At 39.0% G+C, this 24218-nt stretch overlaps 4 protein-coding genes across 4 annotated transcripts in view; 3 read left to right on the top strand and 1 right to left on the bottom strand.

Annotated features, from left to right (window-relative positions):
* Positions 1 to 4687, bottom strand: part of cog5 (component of oligomeric golgi complex 5) — a 50435-nt gene extending 45748 nt beyond the window's left edge. Inside the window, exons 1-6 of the mRNA XM_057324029.1 lie at positions 4582 to 4687; positions 4214 to 4353; positions 3472 to 3529; positions 3002 to 3056; positions 2674 to 2743; positions 271 to 391 (exon numbers count right to left, since the gene is read on the bottom strand). Of these exons, the coding sequence (XP_057180012.1) occupies positions 271 to 391; positions 2674 to 2743; positions 3002 to 3056; positions 3472 to 3529; positions 4214 to 4353; positions 4582 to 4627 (490 nt within the window). The 5' untranslated portion in view covers positions 4628 to 4687. The remainder of the gene's footprint in view (positions 1 to 270; positions 392 to 2673; positions 2744 to 3001; positions 3057 to 3471; positions 3530 to 4213; positions 4354 to 4581) is intronic.
* A 502-nt stretch (positions 4688 to 5189) lies between these two features.
* dus4l (dihydrouridine synthase 4-like (S. cerevisiae)) lies at positions 5190 to 10683 on the top strand. Its single transcript, XM_057324431.1, has 6 exons — positions 5190 to 5269; positions 5358 to 5479; positions 5814 to 5931; positions 8400 to 8522; positions 8832 to 9058; positions 9140 to 10683. Exons 1-6 carry the CDS (start codon positions 5190 to 5192, stop codon positions 9388 to 9390), a joined length of 921 nt encoding a protein of 306 aa, XP_057180414.1. The 3' UTR covers positions 9391 to 10683.
* Positions 10684 to 13403: 2720 nt separating this feature from the next.
* On the top strand, positions 13404 to 18525 carry asb15b (ankyrin repeat and SOCS box containing 15b). Its single transcript, XM_057324821.1, is given in 9 exon segments — positions 13404 to 15379; positions 15478 to 15533; positions 15629 to 15760; positions 15848 to 16006; positions 16390 to 16635; positions 17212 to 17383; positions 17465 to 18026; positions 18100 to 18253; positions 18356 to 18525. Coding segments are annotated over 9 exon segments (1728 nt in total). The 5' UTR covers positions 13404 to 15302.
* Positions 18526 to 19269: 744 nt separating this feature from the next.
* Positions 19270 to 23560, top strand: lmod2b (leiomodin 2 (cardiac) b). The gene is given in 3 exon segments (XM_057324822.1): positions 19270 to 20625; positions 21259 to 22605; positions 23228 to 23560. Coding segments are annotated over 3 exon segments (1641 nt in total). The 5' UTR covers positions 19270 to 20346; the 3' UTR covers positions 23243 to 23560.
* Positions 23561 to 24218: the final 658 nt, after the last annotated feature.

Below are 24218 nucleotides of genomic sequence, written 5' to 3'. Positions count from 1 at the left end.
TCACGTAGAAGAAAAACATTAAACTTCAAAGAAATTGCCTATAGTCCCACAAAGAAAACGAATAAATAAAATATAATAAAAACTGCAACATTAGCTATTGTAAAAAACAGGTTAACGGCAGCTCGCATTCTGATCAGGGAAGTGATGTAACCTCATAAACACAGAGGAGGTAAAGTGCAGGCACTCGTGCGGAGTGCTTCATTGTTATTGAATGTTTTGAAGGACGGGTGAGTGGAGTGAAGTGGTGGATGCTCGTGATCGGTCGCTCACCCAACTCATTGAGGCTCTGGGCAGCTTTGGTGATCTCTCTACTGCCCCCCTGCAGTTGCCCTTGTAATCGCTTGCTCAGGTACAGAATGCGAATGATCCTCCTCAGCAGGTCACAAGCCACCTACCAGAGAGATTAAGATGAAAAGATGAAGCAGCTCTTCCTGACATTAGTTTTATGACATTTATGTGCATTTAACGTCCTGTATTCTTATTACTGCAATACGGTTTTTTCTTATACTGTTTTATGCAATCAACCCTAAAGAAGTAAATAATGTACATGTAATAAAATCCATAAATGAAAGACAATACAGATTAATTCGATCATAGCGTAATAATGGTTTTCAAAAGCAATACAACACTTCTATATATGCCTTAAAGTGATTGTTCACCCCAAAATGAAAATGCATTACTCAGAAGATATTTTGAGAAATGTCTCAGTGGTTTTGTGCCCACACAACAAAAGTCAATGTGGTTCAGTGTTTTTTGGTTACTGACGTTCTTCAAAATATCTTCTTTTGTGTTTTACAGAAAAAGAGACAAAGATGTGAATTTTATTTTTGCGGTCATAAAGATTATGCCACCTACTGTTTCTGTGTAAACCGTATGAAATGTTACCTTTTTAATATGGATTGAATATTACATAACGATAATATAATCAAGTAGAAATATATCCATGACCTCACTGAGATATTTTAAGACGCTTAGCAATATTCTATTAGTTAAGCATTAAGACTTTTTGTCATACACACATAAACGAATGAAAGAGCGTTTAGCTCACAACCCCAGTCAACAGTTACTATGTAATAAAAGAAATGAGAAACCCACTTAAGCCAGTATATTTGTCCTGCTAAACCACACGTATAAGTATAATGTTTCAATGAAAGCCTGTGGGCAGACAGCAGCCGGATGAAGGACTCTAGGTCAGTCTTTTTTGGGTTTCAGTGAATAGGTGCAGCTGATCTGTCCCAAAGGTACGCGAATCTGTGACTGTGTGTCTGATGGCTTTTTCCTGAGGTGACAGAATGTCAGATACTGTGACAGAAAGATTTCAAAAGGAACACAGAAAGACAATCGGACGTGTTCTTGTCATGAGCACTGCTCTTGTTCTTAAAGGGAATACAAATAAATTAAAATGTGTTGCTGAGGGCAAGGACGCATATGAGACAGACCCAGAGACAGAGAAAACACGAGATGATTTAAATGTGCGACATCAAACATAATCAAAAGGAAATATAAACTTTATAATAAATAGCAGAGCCTGGGGCTGACGTTAGATCTCCGCAACTATACGATTTTGAGTCCAATTACATTAACGTTTCTTTCTCTTAGGGTTTGGCTAATCTAAGTTGGTTTCAAGCACAGTTCACATTCATTTTGCATTTAGACATTCTTATGAATTCTATCCTCCACCTCAAAAATTTCACACATTAAAGCCAAAGACAAACTATACAAAAAATGCATGACCTTTGTCTCCCAGTACAAATGTATTATCTGATATGTAAAACTCCCTGACAGAGCATCCATAGTTTGTCAAGGTGCTTTGATAAGCAAATGTGAATAGGCAAATGTGTTTCTACACCAAAGTATATCCACACACAAAAAGAAATGGTGTTATAAAAGGTTTTCAGAGCAAAGGACGTTTTCAAAGCCACCGTGACCTTTCCTTGATTGTATTTCATTCATATTTAAAAACAATTCGACAAAACCACTAATAACACGGACCAGATAACCTGTAAATCTACAGGAGGTGTCTTGCCGGACACTAGCGTTCACCTGACTGATGAAGAGCAAGAGAGACAGACTTGTCTTTTCCAGGCCAGATTGACTTTTATTGATTTTTTTTCTGCAGGATTGAAGCTTTACTCACGATGGCATCGTGAACCCGAGTCAGGATGTGCACATGATAAAAGCCACATTTTGCTCGGTTGGGTAGCCCTAATGCAGCACTCAGATAATAACAGAGAGACGCACAATGCAGGTATTATTATCCCACAGGTGTAGTTCACAGAGATACAGGAAGACCGGAGTGCAAATATCCCATTTTGTTTTGCATTTAGGATTTTAAGATGCAAGGTTATACTCATTTCACCTTTAAACTGTTTTGGAAAATAATTAATTTAGGTTTGTTTTGCCGAGTGTTACTGTAAATCCATATTGGAAAAAAAAACTTTTTGTGTGCATTTCTGTTTTCCATCCTGGCTGCAATAGGAAATCTATCTCTATCTATCTCAGATGTCGAGCCAATAAACATGGAAATCAGGTCCCTGAACAAAAGCACACTGTTTGTAAAACAAGACAATCAAAAAGTAATGGTTCAGCAGAAAGCCAATCTCTTCTCTCTGCAGGAATATCCAGGGATAGGTGACAGGACAGATATTTGCATAACAGCAATAACAAAGATACCTGTAAGCGGGCCAGCTGGGCTGTCCGTGCCACAATTTTATTGTAAGGGTCAAGGATTTTGGTCCTTATCCTGAGAAAAAAAAAACACACATAGAAACATGCATCAGAGATGTCTCCACTTTGTAAAGTAAAAGTATGTGACTTTTTGGTATGGGACATTTTTCAGACCTGTTCAAAGCTGTACACTAAACTTTAAAAATCACATGGACTTATGGTTGAATGAGATTCTATTCGCAGGATCAGGTAACATCTGGCAACCTTTGTGTCATCATCGTCCACATCTCATTAATTAATGAAGCATTTAAATGTTATTAATGGAGTCATTTACCTGTCCACTGCACTCTGCAGGGCTGCAATTCTGTTCTGCATCATTTGTAAGACACCTGTGTGTGAACAGAAAATACAGGAATTCACTTCCCGTCTCACAAGAGAAAAGCCAAATGCACTGTGGTGGAATAATGCATGTGACAAGTCATCCCTCTGCTGGGGAGCTGTAAAATTGCACACACATTTAACATCAACTGTGTTTAAACTGCAGTACTGTTGTGTGTAATCCTAACACGTCAATGTCTGATATAACATGGCATAATGGTGTAAGTATGACGCAATACGTGTGTGTGATACAAATAAGAAACTGGAAATGTGATTTTAAAACGTAACAAATTTGATTATGGATATACTTTTACAAAAGGGTGCTTTTATGTCATCCAAGCGTCATTTCAATTACACAATCCATTGAAATGAACTTAATGACAATGATGACAAAAGATTATGTAAAGTATGTAGTGAATAAATTACCTTCAAGAGACTCAATCCCTGTTGCCTGAGCCAGTAGATCTTCATGTCTGGCCACTACCTGCGTTCACAAAAAGCACATTTATTTAGTAGGTTTTGCTTAGTTGAGACACAATATATGTACCTATAGGCAATAAGCCTCCAATTTACTCTTTCTTCTATGTAGCGTCAATAAAAATGTAACACAACGGAATAGAATAGGGTAGAACAGGATACAGTACAGTAGAATAGAAAAGAAGAACAGAGTAGAGCAAAGCAGAATACAAAAGAATGGAACAGTAGAGAGTAGAGGAGAAAACAATAGAATAGAATAGAATAGAATAGATCAGACTAGAATGGAGTAAAGTAGAATACAAAAGAATGTAACAGTAGAAGAGAAAACAATAGAATAGAACAGAATAGAATAGAATAGAATGGAGTAAAGTAGAATACAAAAGAATGGAATAGAATAGAATAGATCAGACTAGAATGGAGTAAAGCAGAATACAAAAGAATGGAGCACTAGTAAAGAGTACAACAGAATAGAATAGAATAAACCAGAGTATAGTAGAATAGAAACTTGTTCTACCAGCTCTATATTTAAGAAGTTACATGTAGACCACGTACAAACTTTAATGGACAAAGATCCACATGCAACTTTTCAAACCTGTATGACACACACTTAAAAGAGGGTTGTACACCACTCTGAATCCTACCACACGTGGGTATTGAAACACCGATGTTTACTTTGACAGGTGTGACTGACCTGACTGTGCAGCTCTTTATCCAGCTGACTGATGCCCTCTGCCAGCTTCGCCAGCTGTTCTGCGATGACTGCATGATGAATCGCTTGAGCTGTGTGTGTTTTCACATCGAATTCCTCTTTCAGGAAATCAGCATAGCACTCTGAAAGATCATTCATCCAGTGAAATAACATCTGAATCACTACAGAGTCACAGCTCCACGTAACGTTACAATGTAAACAGTAGATGGTCACTGAGGCTGCAGTGTTACGATATTATTGGAGGCAAAGGATTCAAAATAGTTTTTTTTACCTTCCTAACTAGCCTAAAAACACGATCTTAGTTTTATAAAAAGATTAAAAGCAGAATATGCGTATTAAAAATTACTTACCATCTTTCAGGATTGAATCGGCTGTTAATTCCTGACTTGCCTCCATAGCTGCCACTTCATCAGTGACGTCCTATTCCTGCGTCACGGTACGCCGCCAATGGCAAAGGGTCAGCTTATGAATATTAATTAGATGGACTGACGTACTTAAAAAGCAAGCTGGTAAAGCTGGTTTTTATTAGAATATTGTTTTACTTTTTAAATAATATATTTTAATGTGACTCTGTGCGTATATTTTAGCAAAAAATCTCGAAAATAATTAAAAAATATATTTATAGCGTTTTCTATTGACCAGAGATCAAATGTTAAACACGCCCACTGGCAACCGGAAAACGAAAGAGCACGCATGTGAATAATGAGACACCGGTGCAGTATCAGAACATGAGTTTTATTGTAATAATTTGACGAGTTTAATGTTGCAAGTAACGTTACGTTTAATGTTTGCATGAGCTTTGTTCTCTTTGTTCTTTAGCTGACTGAAAACGGAAAAGCTTTAATACGGAACTCAATATCGCGTGTTTGTACGGTTAGGCTTCGAAAAGATTCCCGCAGCATGTCATTTATAAAAGAGCCGGAATTGTACAAATGTAGTATTATAATATAAAATAACAATGCATAGTGGAAATGTCATGGACTTGTTTAACAGCGGAACTACAGTCAAAGTCTGTGCACCTATGGTCCGATACTCAAAGTAAGTTAAGTCCAACAGCATTTAAATGATAAACCCGAGGCTGAATTGTTATGGTCCTTCTATCTAAAACCATGTCATTTCTTTTCAGGTTGGCTTTTAGAGCTTTGGTGAGGAAATATGATTGTGATATGTGTTTCACCCCCATGATCATAGCAGAAGACTTCATGCGCTCTGCTAAAGCCAGAGACAGTGAATTCACCACCAACAAGAGTAAGTATGCTTTTATTCCGTGTATGTAAACTTTGAAATCATCTGTATATCATGTCATCCTAAATGTTGATGTAATTAACTTGCAGTTATCATTAAAAAATAGCACCGATGTGTACCTGTCAATCACAGACAGAAGTTACTGGATGCCACAACTCACCCAATTACCCATTTTACCTCATTCTTCTCTGCACGATTAGTAGATTATAATATGCGTTATATGCGTGGTGGTTTGTGGTTCATTTCCTTGTGCTAAGTGCAGAGTGTATGTTACTTTTTATAAAAGTTTCTGCCTAATGCCTTTTCACTTATACATTCATTTTTGTGTTTCGTTCAGGTGATCGACCCTTAATCGTGCAGTTTGCTGCCAAGAATGCACAAACTCTGGCAGACGCGGCATGTGTGGTGTCAGCTTTCTCAGACGGAGTGGATCTGAACTGTGGCTGTCCACAAAGGTAACATAATCTAATATTCAGAAAATGTTTATCACAAGTGTTTCACAGACAAGGTTTAAGGCTAGTCCCAGACTATAATGAATGTTTGAGCTGTCTTAACTAAAAAAATAACTTGCCCTGACATATATTAAATATGTGAGTGCCAATATTTTGTTTCAAGATGCACACCGGTAATGTTTTTTCTAATGCATTTTATAAATGCGACTTAAATATCCTAGTTTATCTAGGCATAGACCTTGGTCCAATTGTATAAACTTACTTAAGACTGTGTCTTAACTAGTCTCATTGACTAGCAATTAGCTAGGACTAATCAGTCTTACTTTTCATATTTCAATTAGCCCAATCTACCTTTTTATTTAACTGATTTAAAGAAGTTAAGACCAGTCTTGAAGAAAAAAAGAAGAAGACTAGTCTAAGCAGTTTATGCCACCGACCCCTGGCTTGAGCTCAGTCTTGTCTGTGAAACCGGGCCATTGTTTTAAAGGAACACTTATTATGGGGCGGTTTCCCAAACAGGGCTTAAGCCTAGTCCCAGACTAATTTAAATATTTGAGGTCTCTTGATCGAAAACAGCTTGCACTGACATATTTTTTTCGTCTTAAGATGCAGACCAGTAATGTTTTTTTGTTGTAAAGTATGTTTTCTAAATTGACTTAAATATCCTAATTTAACTAAGGCCTAGACTTAAACTAGTCCGTTAAACAGTGTTTTATTTACATTTACATTTAGTCATTTAGCAGACGCTTTTATCCAAAGCGACTTACAGATGAGGTAAACAATGGAAGCAAATGGAACAACATAATAAAACAATAAAAAGCATAAGTGCAATAAAACTGGTCTCACAAAGCCTACCACAGTATACACAGCTAAGTTTGTTTTTTATGTGGTTAGATAAAATAGGTCCTCATAAAACACTGTGTCACTTTATTCCAAATAATCTTACATTTAAATTAATGGGTAACACATTATGAACTAACAATAAGCAATTTATGCCTGGTTTCACAGACAAGGTTTAAGGCTAATCCCTGACTAAAATGCAAGGTTGAGCTGTCGTAACTGAAAATAACTTGCAATGACATATCTTAAAGGGGAACTCTGACCAAAAATGAAAATTCTGCCATTAATTACTCACCCTCAATTAGTTTAACATCTTTAGGAACTCCATATTCCCTAAAATCGCAAATTAAGGTTGTTTTGGAAGCTTTCTGACACCTCCTTATATTGCAAGTCAACCAATCTTCAAAGCGCTGAAAGTGCGTAAAGACATCGTAAAATTGTCCACGCGACTCCAGTGGTTCAGTATAAATTAATATAATGCGACGAGGATACTTTTTGTGCGCAAACAAACAAAACTAACAACTATATTCAAAAACTTCCTGATTTGAGTGTTAGTTTCCAGCGCGCGTTCCCAAGAGCCACACGACAGTGCATCCGGTGTCAGCATCGCTCGACGCATGCGCGTTCTGACCACACAAGCTCTAGGTCAGAACGCACATGCGTCGAGCGATGCTGACACCGCATGCACTGTGTCATGTGGCTCGTGTGTTTGGTTGTGTTGCAATCTATGGAGGAGTCAGAAAGCTTCCAAATCTTCCAAAACTAACTTAATTTGCGTTCTATGGAAAAACGGATGTTAAACTACTTGAGGGTTAGTAATTAATGGCAGAATTTTCATTTTTGGCAGGAGTTCCCCTTTAAAATATTTCAGTGCCATTGATTTGTCTCAAGATGCACACCTGTGATGTTTTTTAAAGAAGCTATTTAAATAAACTAATTTAAGAACTAGTCCTGGCTTAAACTAAACCCTGTCTGAAAAATATAAGACCAGTTTCACAGACAAGACTTAGCTTAAACCCGGACTATGTCTTATTTAATATTTAACTTGCTTTTATAAAAATACCTTAGATAAAAACATTACTTATGTGCATTTCGAGACCAAACAATGGCACTGGTTTTAAGATATGTAAGGGGGGTTATTTTTAGTTAAGACAACTCAAACATTCATTTTAGTCTGGGACTAGCCTTAAGCATCGTCTATGAAGACGGGCAATTGTTTATTAAGATTTATTCCTCTTTGTACTGTTTGCTAATGCCAATACTACATGCTTGTTTACTGTGCAATAACTAATGTTATCAGTTATAGCTTTTGATTTTAAAAATGTCTTTTAAAATGCTGACATTAACCTAAACTATCATTAATAAATGTTTGTTCATGTTAGTTCATGTATGCATTACCTAATGATGATATGGTAAAGTGTTAAAAATAAGTGTATAAAATAACCACCAAAAGTAGCTGTAAACAAAGTTTAAGACAACACGATGAGTAAACACACTTCTGAAATATATTTTAAATGTAAGAGCCGTGTAGTCTCATATTTAAACTCTTATTTAAGGCACTGATGGGATCAATTTCTGATTTCTGTAGATTTGATCACATTTTGACACCAGTGGTGTTGTGTTTGCTGCAGGTGGGCTGTGTCTGAAGGTTACGGAGCGTGTCTGATCAACAAACCTGAGCTGGTCAGAGATATGGTGAGACACGTTCGAAACCAAATAGGCAATCCCAATTACACAGTGTCCATTAAAATAAGGTGAGCGTGTGCTTGACTCTTAATAAGCTGAAGACACCTAAAGCGGCCATATCATAGATTTCTGTTAATTAATGCTGCTTCTGAGATTTGCATATTTTATCAGCTAACTTTTTTGTTAAATTGATCATGTCATTATCTTTCTACTTAAATTAATAAATTAAGAGTTTTTTATTTTGTTTTATTCTGTAAGAATTTCTCATTCAGTTTAATGTTACACAACAGGTAAAAGTAAATTGTGATGTCTCATAAAATCAGGTGTTAATTCTATATATTTCTAAGTAACGAGTATTGTTTTTGTGTGATCCTCAGAATCCATAAGGATATCAGGAAGACGGTGGACCTCTGTCAGAAAGTGGAGGCAGCAGGTGTAGCGTGGATTACGGTTCACGGTCGTACAGCTGATGAGAGGCACCAGCCCGTTCACCACGATGCCATTAAGATCATCAAGAGCAGCCTGTCCATCCCCGTCATCGCCAACGGAGACATCAAGAACATGCAGGACGTGGAGTCCACCCGTGACCTCACGGGCGTGGATGGTGCGTGTGCGGTGCTTGACATCTGATCAGGTCTGATGTAGGCATTTCTCATCTGATGTGCTGTTGTTTGAACTCTTGCAGGTGTGATGGCTGCCCGTGGGTTGCTGGCCAATCCTGCCATGTTCGCAGGGTTTGAGGAGACCCCGCTTCAGTGTGTGTGGGACTGGGTAGACATTGCTTTAGAACACGGGACACCTTTTACTTGTTTCCACCATCACTTGATTTACATGTTAGAGCGCATCACCTCTCAGCCTGAGAGGAGAGTGTTCAATAATCTATCCAGTACTTCTGCGGTCATTGACTACCTCCACAATGCTTATGGCTCCTTATAGTTTGCTTTTAATGAATGTAGATTTTAAATTGAAATAAAGGCAGAAATGCATAATTTTTTAATACTTGCCTAAATAAGTGCCTTTTTATGATTAATATGGCTGCACTATTATGTCTAGACAAATTGGTATGCCATATTTGTAGTGCCTTTAAAATACTTATAGGCCCGGTTTCACAGACAAGGCTTAGCTTAAGCCAGGACTATGCCTTATAGAATTAGCATATTAAGTCGCTTTTATAAAAATGTTTTAAAAAGAAACATTACTGGTGTGAATCACAAAACAATGGCACTGACATATTTTAAGATATGTTAGGGCAAGTTATTTTCAGTTAAGACAGCTCAAACGTTTATTTTAGTCTGGGACTAGTCTTAAGCCTTGTCTGTGAAACCGGGCCATAATTATTTAGTTGATTTCTTTATCATTTTATCCAGCATGACCAGCGTGTCTCTAAAGCCAATGTACTGTAGGTGTATGGCTTTGAAAATGTATGCGTTTAGCAAGTGCTTTTATCCAGTAGTTTGTGTTTACATTTAATAATTTAGCAGATGCTATACTGTTTCAAAGTGACAACATAAACCAGTGGCTTGGCTAAACTTTTCTCTCCAATATTTTAAATTAAGACTGCAATACCAAGTTCTACCGCTAGATGTCAATGTACCATTCGGTTTCTTGCGACCAAACTACAGGACTTAAAGAGTACATTCCTCGAGATCATAAAAAATACATTTCATGAAGTGTTTAAATTTGCCGTGTTTGAATGTAAGCAATCTGCAAAGTTGTAAATCCGAAGGTGAACGAATAACAAAGTTATTAGCTTATAAAAAAGGTAATCGACTCTGAATCACGCGAACAAGCCATGACCTGTCCGAATCTTTAACCACAATGTACCTACGTCACTAGAAAAATCCCCGCCTACTGACTGCGAAAACTTAACTCTCTCCTCCCCAAACACTGTACTAGCTCGTTCGTGACGTGTGCATCATGTCTAAGAGAAGCTGTGTTCTATGTAGTGAAACTAAGTCAGTCTTATTTTCACTACCAAAGGAAGAACTTCTGAGGAAAAAATGGTTACTATTTATTTTTCAAACGACACCAAAGGAGTATAAACCGAACGTTTTACTTTGCGCGCGTCATTTTACCGAAGATTGCTTCATCAATCTTGGCGCCTTTACTGCAGGATACATTAAACGTCTTTCCTTAAAAGATGTTGCAATACCAACTTTATTTGGACCTGTAAGCTCCACCGAATCACAACCTGTAAGTGTGACTCTTTATTTTTGTCTTTACTTAAAATTAAATTTGTGTGACGTTATCTCATGTCTGTGTTTAGCTAACGTTACCGTTATTTTTGGGGTTGTTACTGTTTGTTTACCTAACGTTAGCTATAAACTCGTTGCGCTAATGTAAGTGTTCAACCATATTAACTCGCAAAGTCTTTATTTCAAGAACTGCGTGGTGTACTATAGTTATAATAACATCTGAAGATACGAACACCGTACACTGTATGCCGTGATAACTAACTGTTACAAGAGAAGTGTCTAAAACAGTCCTTTTTCTTACTGGCATCTGTATAAGGATTAAAGAATGATTCGTCAGACTCGGGCTCGAACTGGTAAGGTAAAATCGACGCCATCTCTCTCTATACACTGTTAATATCCAACCACCTGCGAACCGTAATACAGCAGTAATGATAGGCGGTCCATTTGCGACATGCTGAACGCGTTTGACCAATCACAGCAGACTAGACCATTTGACCAATCACAGCAGACTAGACCATCTGACCAATCACAGCAGACTACACTATCTGACCAATCAGATCAGACTACGCTGGCGGAAAGGCGGAGATTACACCGATGAATCGCGGAACGAATTTGAGAGTCGGTCAAGAAGTAAGGTAATAAAAACTGCTTATTATTACGAAATAATAGTATTTTTACATCATGTATGTACATAAACTTGTTGTCGGACACTCCATAAACCAAAATAAGCCCTTACAAATATTGAGGAATGTACTCTTTAACCAATTCAACAAATTGTTTATTTAAAAAAAAAAACTTCATTCTTCTTCCTAAATTCAAGCCCAGCTTTGGGCAATTGCTCAGGAAACCAGGAGAACTTCCTCAAGCATGCAGAGTCCAGTGGCTCAGTGGTAGTGTGTACTTGCCCTGGGCTTGATAGCTCAGGGTTCAAACCCAGCTTTGGATGATAATATCTTATGTGGACCAGGTATTTATAAAAAAGATAAAATGACCAGGAGAACTGTCATGAGCATGCAGTGCCCAATGGTCTGGTGGTAATGTGCACTTGCTCTGGATTTGGTAGTTTAGGGTTCAAACCCAGTTTTGGATGATAATATCTTATGTGGACCAGGTATTTATAAAAAAGATAAAATTACCAGGAGAACTTGTAATGAGCATGCAGTGTCCAATGGCTCAGTGGTGAGGTACACTACCCTTAGATCAAGGGGTCTGGGGTATGAGCCTAGGTGTTGACCTGCATCTGAATGGTGGTGTAGACTGGGTTCAAACCCCAGCTGAGGAGCAGGTACCTGCATCTGAATGGTGGTGTAGAGGTGGTTCAAACCCAAGCTGAGGAGCAGTGACCTGAGTGGTTCCAAGTGGGTGTAGAACAAATGCTGTGATGGCGTTAGGAAGAGTAAGCACAGGTAGTTTTGTTTTTGTGTGAGTAGGGTGGTTGTAGGTAATGCTAGCCAGTTCTAAAGAACTGTTGAGTCAGTAGGAAAAAAATTGTCAATTGTTGCTTAACCCTCTGCTTCTACACTCCTGAATTTCGGGGGGGAGACACACTCCAACATCCCCCCCCTTCACGGGTTGGTTGTATCTTCTGGACATCTGGACTGCTTGGTGTGTTGCAATTCCTCTCCTCTGGTCTCCAGCCTCTCCTAGTATCCAGTTGTGCTTGCTGGTCTTTGTGTTTTGCCCTCCAGCTGGCTTTGAACCTGGGACCTCTTGATCCAGTTTCAGTGCTCATCCACCTGAGCCATTGGGTCCTGCACATGTATGACAGTTCTCTGGGCGTATTTATCTTTTTTTTTTTTAAATCAGTTGCGCATAAGAGATGTCATTGAACACTTAAAGTGTCAGACGCCAGCCTTGAACCCTTGGCTACATGTTCTCATGTAAGTGTGCATCCATCAGAGCCACTGTGCCAGGCACATATGTGACAGTTCTCCGGGCGTGTTTATCTTTTATTCTTTTAATCATGGGCACATAAGCAATATTTTACAACACTTAAAGTGCAAAGGCCCAGGCTGGAACCCTAAACTGTCTCTTTTAGTGCTCAGTACGTGTGACAGTTCTCCGGGCGTATTTATTTTTTTTTAAATCAGTTGCGCATAAGAGATGTCATTGAACACTTAAAGTGTCAGAGGCCAGCCTTGAACCCTTGGCTACATGTTCTCATGTAAGTGTGCATCCACCAGAGCCACTGTGCCAGGCACATATGTGACAGTTCTCCGGGCGTGTTTATCTTTTATTCTTTTAATCATGGGCACATAAGCAATATTTTACAACACTTAAAGTGCAAATGCCCAGGCTGGAACCCTAAACTGTCTCTTTTAGTGCTCAGTACATGTACCTCTGAACCACTGGGTTCTATACTCTTGAGGCACTTTTCCTAGTATATCTATTTTTTATGTGCCTCTGAAGCACAGTAGAAATGTCAGTGTACCATAGTCCACTGGTTCAAGTTTCATGGTTAATACCTCTTAGTGGTGGGTGTCTTGGTGTACCTGAGTATTTTTCAGGGAGGTTCTCTTTTTAATATGATTACAGAACCTTAAAGTTTATGGGATTTGAACCCATATTTTCAAATACTGAATGAGAGAATTCAGCCCCTGAGCCACTGAACTTACATGGACTTATTGACCATTTTGATGGACAAGGGTGTTTGTTTTACCTGATTTAATAAAGCAAAAAGGTTTGCCGATTTTGTTGAATAAACTTAAAGTTTGAGGGATTTGATCCTGGACTTTTACGGAGTGAGCACTAAAGATCAACCAGTAAGCCATTGAGAGACTGCAGTGCCCAACGGTGATCTTTTGGGTACAGGTAGTATTTCTTTGTTTCATTTGTTGAAGAAACATAGAAGTTGAGGTATTTGAACCCAGACTTTGACAAAAGGAGCACAAGAGTTTAACCACTAAACCATTGAGTCTCCACAACTGTTGGAGAATATTTTTTGGTGGAGGTACAGTTTTTTGTTTCATTTGCTGAAGAAACTTAATAATTAGGGGACTTGAAACGGTAGTTTCACGAGTGAGCACAAGAATTCAACCACTAAGCCATTGAGTCTCTTCAGCATATAGCAGAGATTTTTGTATAGGTCGTTTTTTGTTTCATGTGTTGAAGAAACTTAACAAATAGGGGACTCAAATCCGTACACTCCCGAAGTGAGCACGAGAATTTAACCACTAAGCCATTGAGTCTCTGCAACATTCAATGATGATTTTTTTGGAAGAAGTATAGTTTTTTTGTTTCAATTGTTGATTAAGTTTAAGGGGTTTGATAATGGACTTTTACAGAGTGAGCACGAGAACCACTAAACCGTTGAGACTCTGCAACATTTGATGGTGATTTTTTTTGGTTTAGGTAGAATTTCATTTGTTGAAGAAGCTTAGAAGTTGAGGGATTTGAAGCCAGAATTTGACGAAGTGAGCACAAGAGTTTGACCACTAAACCATTGAGTCCCTACAGCATTTGACAATTATTTTTTTGGGTAGAGTTTCTTTGGTACGTTTGTTGAAAAACCTATATTAGGGGACTTGAAACCATTCTTTCCCAATGTCAGCACAAGAGTTTAACCACTAAACCATTGAGCCGCTACAGCGTTTGGTGACAATTTTTTGGGTGGAGGTAGAGTTTCTTTGTTTCATTTGTTGAATTCAACAACTAAGCTACTGAGTCTCTAGATCGTTTGGCGGTGATTTTTTGGTAGAGGTAGAGTTTCTCAGTTTCATTTGTTGAAGAAATTGGTGAACCAGGACATTTACAAAGTGAGCATAAGAGTTCTACCAAATTCTGAGAACAATACCAAAATTACTACATCAAACATTTATCACAGGGGTTGGACTTTTCCACTTAATTCAAATCAGTTTAATCACATTAGACAAAGAACACAGCAGATGTGGTGTTTCAGGCATCAAACTCATATTTAGTACTTGAAAGTATTGGTTTATCCCAACTGGATCACTATACAGTCCTTCTGGTATATTTGAGTTCATTTTGGGGGTCAAAGAGTGCATTAGGTGTTGTAGAAAACACAAAGCTCTAGGCTTGAACTCTGACATGTTTGGCACAGTGTTCAACTGAGTCAGTGTTCAGCAGATGGGCCAGAGTTCTCAATAATTATATATCAGAATCAATAAGAAAGACAAGAAAACTTAAATTCCAGAATTTTTAAAGTAAAATATTAAATATAATCAAAGAATCTTGTGTCTAAACAAAATTAAAATACTGGCAATATTGACCTGCACATCACAGAAATGGTGGACAAACAAAAGTGTTTTATTATTTTTACACAACCATAGAATTTTGTGCTGTAATGCAACTCGTTAATGTTGTCACATATTTAATGCAGGGCACATAAAAGCAAAGCAAATGTTTTGCGTGTTTGTGTAGCAGGACAAGTGTGGTAACTCAAAGCCACTTGTGGAGTCAGTGTGACCTGCATTCTCAAAGTGTCTGGGTACAGCTGGACACAACTAAATATATCCTCGAGGACCTTTAAAAACAAACTCAGTCTGTTTGCAGTCTGCACTGCCTGGATCACGATATTGTGTCTGATCGATTATTTAAACTTTCTCACCGATTGACAAGTAAGCATCTGCTAAACACAAGTCTGAAGATCCCTAGAGAGTTTTGCTTTCATGTTCTCGTAACCTCTGAAACACAATGGAGTACATTGAGCAGATGGATGAAGGTCAGCTGGTTGAGTATGCCATTCAAATGAGTCTTCAAGATTCACGCAGGTACGCACAGACATCTTCTGCGTATGATGTTTAAATAACATTTATCGTCATTGAAAAGCTATGTTTACACCTGAATGTGTTTTAATTCTCTCATACAGCACTTTAGAAACAGCCAGTGATGAAAATCTGAAGATTTTATCAGCAATAGATGAAGGTTAATGTATAGAACCCTTTATCTAAACAGCTCTTCTCTGGTTCTGAAAGTTGTCCAATCATCTGATATTACTCCACTGATCTGTTGTTATGCAGGCGATGTGTATGAACTGAGAAAAATGCACAAAAACAGCGATGCCTTCAAGGAAAGAGACGGCAGAGATTGGCTCCCTTTGCACAGAGCATCTGTCCAGCCAGATGCTGAGGTGCTGGAGACCGTCCTCATGGGTGAGGGGGTCTACAACACCGCTGCGTTCAAATTCAAAACATGACAATTAATGCACTTTAATATGCATGTTTTTTTTTTCTGGACAGCATCCTACGAGCTCACCATGGAGGAGACGACGGGCAACGGAGAGACCCCTCTGACTTTGGCTTGTCAAGAAGGACACGTGGAGAATGTGAAGGTTTTACTCCAACACGGAGCGTCCCCGCACAACACCAACAGCAGGAACGAGACTCCACTTCTGCTGGGTATAACAGCAAAAATATCACAAAATCACATCGGCATGTCTTGAGTTTGGTGATGTAAACCATCGAGTAGACGTCAGAGACACATACTTTTATTAAAACACACAATAAAGGTATAGTTCACACAGATGACAATTCTTTCATCATTTATTCCCTCTCATGTGGTTGTAAACCTCTATGTGACTCTTTCTCCCGTGGAACACAAAAGCAGATATTTTGAGAAATACTGTTTGTGTTCAAACAGTGGAAGTCAATGTTCAATCAACATTCTTCAAAATATCTTCTTTTGTGTTCTGCAGAAGAAAGGAAGTCAGACAGGTTTGGTCTGGTTTTGCATTAAGTCTCACATCAGTGCATGTAGCAACGGTCTCGATGTCTCTTCTCAGCTGTGAGGAGAAGCTCTTACGAGATGGTTCACGCACTGATAATGGGCGGAGCCTTCGTGGAGCAGCTGTGTTTGAAGAAATGGACGGCCACCCATGAGGCAGCCAAGGTGGGTTGTGCCGACATTATGATGATGCTACTGAGAGACGGAGGAAAGATCATGGGTCGCGACGGGCACGGGGTCACACCGCTGGGCATCGCCGCCGAGTACGGTCAACCTGAAGTACTAGACATCCTTATTCAAAATGGTAAGTAATGAGTATGCAACAAATGACCACGGTAAACCCAATAAAAAACGTACAAACAATTATTTTACTACAGATGAGCTAGTTGATGGTAACCTAGCTTTTATCTGATTATATTGTGTTGATTGTTTTGCATTATCAGATCTTTTGACTGTATTATGTTTTTATTTTTATTTTGTAAAGCTCTTTGGATGCCTAAATTATTTTGTTCTATTGTCATTTTTCTGGATTCTGTGTTTTCTGTGTAAAATAGCAATATGTTCCCACATAAAAAAAACAATGTACAACAACAACAACAAAATGTACAACTATGTATAGAGACAACTATGAGACATGCAAACTTTTTAATATGGAGAGAAAAGGTCATAAAATCAATGCAATTAAAACTGCAAACATTCTTTTTCTCATAATGCACATTCCTATTGTCATATTGTACATGAAATGGATTTCAAATGGTGTTTTCTATTTACTTTAACACAGGCTCTAATATAGCCTTAGATAGTAATACAGAAAAAGATTCCCATGAATTACCTTTTCTTTAACAGTAAACTGAATTATTTCTCTTACTCTGTCCTCCAGGGGGCGATGCAACCGCACAAGCCACAAACGGAGACAGTGTTTTATATGATGCTGCGGGCTCTGGGAACCTGGACTGTATTCATCTGCTCTTACAGCACGGTGCTTGCCCCAACGTAGCAAGTCTTTGCTATCAATTGCCTATTCACCGTGCAGCCTACGAAGGGCACTACCTGTGAGAACACATCTCATCAATCACTTCCACTACAGCTCTGCTTTTCCATAACGAAAACTTTGTCTCTTTTTAAATTAATAGGGCCTTAAGGACCCTCATTCCCATCACCACCAAGAGGGCCATCCGTCTTTCTGGAATGAGTCCGGTCCATTCTGCGGCAGACGGCGGCCACGTCGACTGTCTAGAGCTGCTGATCGAGAGGGGCTTTGACGTCAACCCCATCCTAAGCCCCCACATCTCAGAGAACTACGGCGACATGAGGAAGACGCCGCTATATTTCGCCGTCTGCAATGGTGATGTCACCTGCACCGAGATGCTTCTGAACTCAGGTGCCAAGACGGAGCTGGACCCGCTGTGCTGCCTCCTAGTGGCGGTCCGAGCTGGAAAATAAGAGCTGGTGCGGCTGCTTCTGGCACACGGGGCGGATGTCAACTGCATCTTTAATGTCGTAAGCGACACAATGTTTCCCACGGCCTTACAGTACTGCCTCAAGGATGAAATGATGCTGCGGATGCTCCTTAACAACGGTTACCATGCAGAAAGCTGTTTTGAATGTTCCCACGACAACCCTGTGAGGAGATACACGTGGGTGGAGGTTCACAGCCAGTCGTACAAAATCAGGAGCAATTCCAACAAAGTCACAGTAAGTAAAGTCACAACGTGTCACTTGTACACTGTATTTGCAGTTTACTTACTCTCTGTTTTGTGCTTTTTAGTTTTGTGAGTTCATAAACGTGGCGTGGATGGCACACTTGGCAGGGAGGGTCGTCCAAACTCTCCTGGATTACGTGAATCGCGTGCACATCTGCAGCACCCTGCAGCGGAACCTGGAGAAACAGGAGGAGTGGGACGACATCTGTGACATTCTCAGTAAGACACAGTCTCCATTACATAAACAGTGAAAATGTAGTGCAGTTTGTAATAAATAATTCTTTTGAATACCTTTGTTTCTATATGTGCATGTGATACCAGGAAACCCACGTCGGCTGAAGCATCTGGCCAGGTTGGTCATCAGGAGACAGATGATGCTGAGAAGACTGAATGATCCAGAGTTCATGAGCATGGTTCCTTTTCCACCAGCACTGAAGAACTTCCTGCTTTACAAAGAATATGATATTTATGGACAAATGGTAGAAAACTAGAATCTAGACAAGGATGTGCCATTTTTCTCTTTTTTAGTTTTATATCTTTATTTAGTTTCAAACTATTTTTTAGCTTATATGAATGTTTGTTTTTAAACAATATCATGTCAACAAATAAATCAATTTATTACACGTATCAGATTCAAGTCACTAATGCTTGCCTACAGGACTATCACTGGATCTGCACCGGCATACTTTCACACCCCCCTACACTCCTACACCCCATCAAGATCCCTGCGTTCAGCAAACCAGCGGCGTCTTTTATTGCCTTCTTTTAAGGGCAGTAAATCGCTCTCCCGCTCATTCTCCTTCACAACTCCTTCCTGGTGGAACATTCTTCCTAACTCGGTCCGGTCAACCACATCCCTCACAACATTCAAAACACGACTTAAAACCCATCCTTTCTGTGAATACAAAAAAACCTCTTTCTCTCAACAAGTATTGGTCTGGCTTTTGTTGAAACTAGTAACTTTGTATTAGCACCTATTGTATTATTGCTCCTGTATGACGTATCGCTTATTGCTCCCTGAACTCTCTGTAAGCGTCTGCTAAATGAAACTGAGCTCAGATTTGTCAAGTCTGCAATCAAAAGTCAATATTATTGAAGATCTCAATATGAACTCAAACATTTCTCATCAAATTGACCCAAATCCAGATTATTTTACCTCTACAATCTACATTCATTTCAACAATTACAGTCTCATTTATTTCCTAAGCAATTTTAGGAGAAACATCTGAGACAAAGTTGACACATGAGGTATGAAAGAGCAACCTCTGAGCAATGACCCTGTGGGATTAAGCGGAAGCTGGTGTTGCTAGAGACTCGTGTTATTAGACCAACAACATTCTTGTACTGTCACAATGGGCGGCGTCTCCGGAGAGACAGCGGACATTGTGCTCCTGTCATAAACACAGATCAACACACAGCTTATTAAACCATGTCCTCCTTAAACCAAAACTTAACATTACACAAACTCGTCTGAGAGTTTGTGTTTTATAAAATCCATAAATACCACCGTATTAACATCTTTATTCAGATTTAGCACTTTCCAGACACACTGGATTTGAAAGTATGACGTGCATGCTGATAAATGCATTAATGAAGCATTTTATTCCTGATGACATCAAAAGCGAGACGAGACCTGATTTATATAAATCCTCATGCTGGTTTATGTCGAGCTGATAACGGCTCTTGAAATAATCTGTCCCTCATTATCAGCCTTGTGACGTGTTCTATTAGCTCTCTGTGGTATTTTTGGCACACATGGAAAACTAAAAAGCACCAAAGGGCATTGTGGGTAGTCAAATTCTAAACATACCACATGTAATACGTTAAAACTTTGTTTTGTTTTTAATCATATTGATGATGTTTGACTGAAATATTGTATTACACAGATCTACCCATATCTGTTTTTTTACTTTAAGATTATTTATTGAAATTAAAGAAAGCAGTGACAAATCTACAGTAAGTGTTTCCCAAATGAAGTTTGGGTATTGTAAGGGCATCACTGTTCCTCTCTCAGAGTCTATCTGATCTTATTTTGGACATGAACAATGCAGTTAGGATCTGCTGACAGGTCTCGCTGTGGCCATGTTGTGAGCTCACAAGCTTTTTCAGGCTCTGTCCGATTGACTCCCACCTCCCAAAAAAGAAACGGCATCATGGGAAGGGCTTTGTCCCGCTCCTTTCTGATCCAGCTCTTAAGACCCCTCCAGCTGCCCACCACGGCAGATTAGCGCTCACAAACGCCACTCCACAGATCCTCTGATGATCCAGTACTGACAGGAGTCCTAACGCACAGATCAGAACACCTGGAGGACATGAGCATGTTTGGCTACCGGCGAGAATTGAGTAAATATGAAGATTTGGATGAAGATGAGCTGTTGGCCTCGCTGACAGCCGAGGAGCTCCAGGAGCTGGAGAAGGAACTGGCTGATATCGATCCGGACGGTAATGTTCCCATCGGACTGAGACAGAGAGATCAGACCGTCAAGACTCCAACCGGGACGTTCAGCAGAGAGGCTCTGATGAAATACTGGGAAAATGAGACCAGAAAACTGCTGGAGGAGGAAAGAATCGGATCCACAAGCCCGGGACAGGTAAGTGATCTACTTACTGATCGACTATTAGAAGATTTCGATTAGCATGATCATTTCTTATTTGGCAAACATTTGCTAAAATAGGCAAGTGCTCAAGTAAACCTTAATCATTGGAATACACTTGAAAAGTTAGAAGATAAAGAAAGCTTTGGTGTTTGAAAATCTAACAAATATCTCCCAAAAAGCTACGGAATGGTTGTAAATAAAAAAAAGAAAAATTATATTAAAATACTACTTAAATACTGTTAAAATAGTGTATATAGTTATTTGAATAAAACTATATATTTTAACTATGTAGTAAAACATAAATCATTTCTGTTCATTGAAATTAAAATAAAAAATATTAGCCTAGCTATTGTCTGAAAAACAAAAATGAGAAATGTTGCGTTATTGAAAGAAGTTGAGGATTAATTAAACTTAATTAAATTTAACTTATGCAGCAATTTAAAATAAAAAAATGTAAGACGACAAAAGTACATACCATAATTACTACAAATGAAACCTAAATTAACATTAAAACTAAAAATGTAAATAACATTTACATAAAAGCTTACCTAAATATATATATATATATATATATATATAAACCTCAATCACTCCGATGTTTTTCTAACAATGATGTTATGATTTTAGAAAGATGAAGACAGCAAAGATGATGATGATGATGACGAACGCATTACCGATGCTGAAGAGTCTGAAGAGGAAAAAGAAGAAGATGAAGAAAAGGAGAAAGACAACCGGAAATATCGTGAAGCTGAAAAACAAGAGGAAGAAGATGAAGAAAGTGAACTTGAAGAGCCAGTGACAGAAGAAGAGGAGGATGAAGATGAAGAAGAGGATAGTTCTCCATCAGATTGTCCTCCTCAACATCAGCAGCGTTTATCCTCTGACAGTCAATCAAATCTGAGACCGACGGAGCCTGTGAAGCGATCCTCTCCACTCATGTGTGAACCAAGAGTCCAATCTCAGGAGTCCAGTCGCATGTCAGGAAACCCCACGGTGGTGGACGAGGTTCTGGAGAAGATCCTCAACAATGACTCTAAAACCACTGAAGTCAACCTCAACAACATTGAAAACATCTCTCAAGAGACTCTTGTACGCTTTTCCGAGGCCTTGCGTTCCAACACGCACGTGCGGTACTTCAGTCTCGCCAACACGCACGCGGACGACCAGGTGGCTTTTGCCATCGCCAAGATGCTGAGGGAAAACTGCCACATCACAAATCTTAACATCGAGTCCAACTTCATAACAGGAAAAGGCGTCCTGGCGTTGGTGCAAGCCTTAACCCGAAACAGAACTCTCACGGAGCTTCGATTTCACAACCAGAGGCACATCTGCGGAGGACAGGTGGAAATGGAGATCGTCAAGTTACTCAGGGAGAACACCACGCTCATAAAGCTGGGCTACCAGTTCGACCTCCCCGGTCCTCGTATAAGCATGACGACGATTCTGACCCGCAAACAAGACCTTCAGAGACAGAAGAGAATGCAAGAGCAGCGGCAACAGGGCGGTGTGGCGACAAACCCACGAACCTCCGAGCTCCAGAAGAGCGGCACTATGGTTTCCCCCTAAGGCTCGCCTCGGAGTTCACCGTGGTCATCTCCAAAGTTGCCACGTGTTGACATGTCAAAGAAGAACGCTCCCCCTGCTCCACCACCACCGCCTCCACCCCCGCCTCCTCCACCACCAGCGCCTCCATCCAAAGCCTCCGAAAAGAAGGCTCCAACTAGAACGATAGCGGAACTAGTCAAACGTCAAGAGGAGACAAAGAAACAGCAGGGTCCGACTAAACCCAAAGCTAAAAAGAGCAAAAAAGGGCCAGGGAAGAAGACAGAGACTGACAGTGTACTGAAGGAGCTGAAGAACGCTTTGAGACCCATTGGAGACCGAGAAAATTCCAGACCATCAACACCACAACGCAACGCTCATGATGATCTCATGGCCGCCATCAGAGGAAGCTGCATCAGAAACCTCAGGAAGGTGAGTAGCACTCGTAAAGGGACAGTTCACCCAAAAATACAAATTCATCCCCCTACACATAAGAAGCTATTCTGAGAAAGTGTTTTCGAAAATAAAGAAGTTAAAACAAGTGAGAGCAAAACCTTTTGGTTATTAATAGAAACAAAAGCAACTTGCTTGACTCGACTTGAGCAACTTGGGCGGTTATTCACGCAAGAGTTAATACACAATATGGTATTTACTCTCCTGAATTGCGAGTGATGTCACAGCATACCTGTCATTGTAGCCGCACCTGAGGTGACGGGATGTTGAGCAAGGTGCATTCTTCAACTTAGAAACAAAAGTCGAACAAAAGTCGAGTTTTCATAACTGCAATGGAAAATTCAGCATCACCCTCGGCCCGAGTCATCCTGACCCCAGAAATTCTTCACACTTAATGCTGCTATAAATAGAGGCCATTTTGTGTGTCCTGATAAGACAGATGCCGTGAGTAGGAGTAAACATGAGCAAACACAACATTAACATACCTCACCCGTTTTTGTTATATAATCGATCAATTATTGACAGATTTGCATGAGTTTAATGAACTGTGAATATATTGGGTAACACAAGTGAAGGGATCAAACCTTGTCATTCTTCACAGGTGGAGGTTCCATAGTATCCTTGGTAACCGGACTGTAAGACTCTGAAACCCAACAGAAATCCAGGTGAAAGAGGAAAATCTGTGTATATAAATCTCACTTCAATGATATAGACAAATGTTTTTTTATTATTATTTTTTTTTAGTGAGTGCATTGTTAATGCTTTTTTAATAAATGTAAATATATTTGATTTGACTTCAAATAATACTGTTCATTCTGTTGATCTTTAATTCCATTAATGCTTTATGTATTATAAAGAAAAAAGTAATATGGGTAGCAATTTAAATAAATTCACAAAATAATTCATGATCTATTAAACACTCAATAAAATCAAATTGCTTGTGGTTTTCAGTACATATCTGTTCCATCAGAGGTCATCTAGATTATAATATTTTCTTAATTTAAAAAGAAATGTAAATAAAAACCAAAATTATGTACTGCGGCACGTAGCGAAAAATAAACAAAAAATACTTAAAAACTGCTTAAGAAACTGAAGTCATATCATGAGGTATTCAATCATAAAGGAGATACAAATGAATAATACTCTGGTATACTTCGGTTTTACTATAATAAACAAGTACAATTCCTAGAAACTTGGAAATATAGTATACTAAAGTAAATACTACAAAATACAATATTATACACTACCAGTCAAAAATTTTGGGACACTTGAGTGAAATGTTTCTTATTATAAAAAAAAAACTTTTGATCTGAAGGCATATGCTTATGACTGAATTATGACAAAAATTTTATTTTTGTCTACTAAACTAATTAGTTTAGTAGACAAAAATAAAAGTTTGCAAACATGCATCTTTTTTCATGACAAAACTAACATTTTATTAAATAACAATGTTTTCGAAATGGATGACTTTGACTGAATAATGAAGAAAGAACAGCCAATAAGAGCACAGAATAGATGAGAACCCTTTAATATCGTTTAAAAAGCATCTCGGGGTGAGACCTCAAGAAGATGCTTGATAAAATGACAAGAAA

Source organism: Triplophysa rosa, linkage group LG24 (genome assembly GCF_024868665.1).
Source record: "Triplophysa rosa linkage group LG24, Trosa_1v2, whole genome shotgun sequence".
Taxonomy (NCBI): domain Eukaryota; kingdom Metazoa; phylum Chordata; class Actinopteri; order Cypriniformes; family Nemacheilidae; genus Triplophysa; species Triplophysa rosa.
Note: the sequence above shows the minus strand (reverse complement) of the source record. Positions and strands in the feature narration are given on the sequence as shown.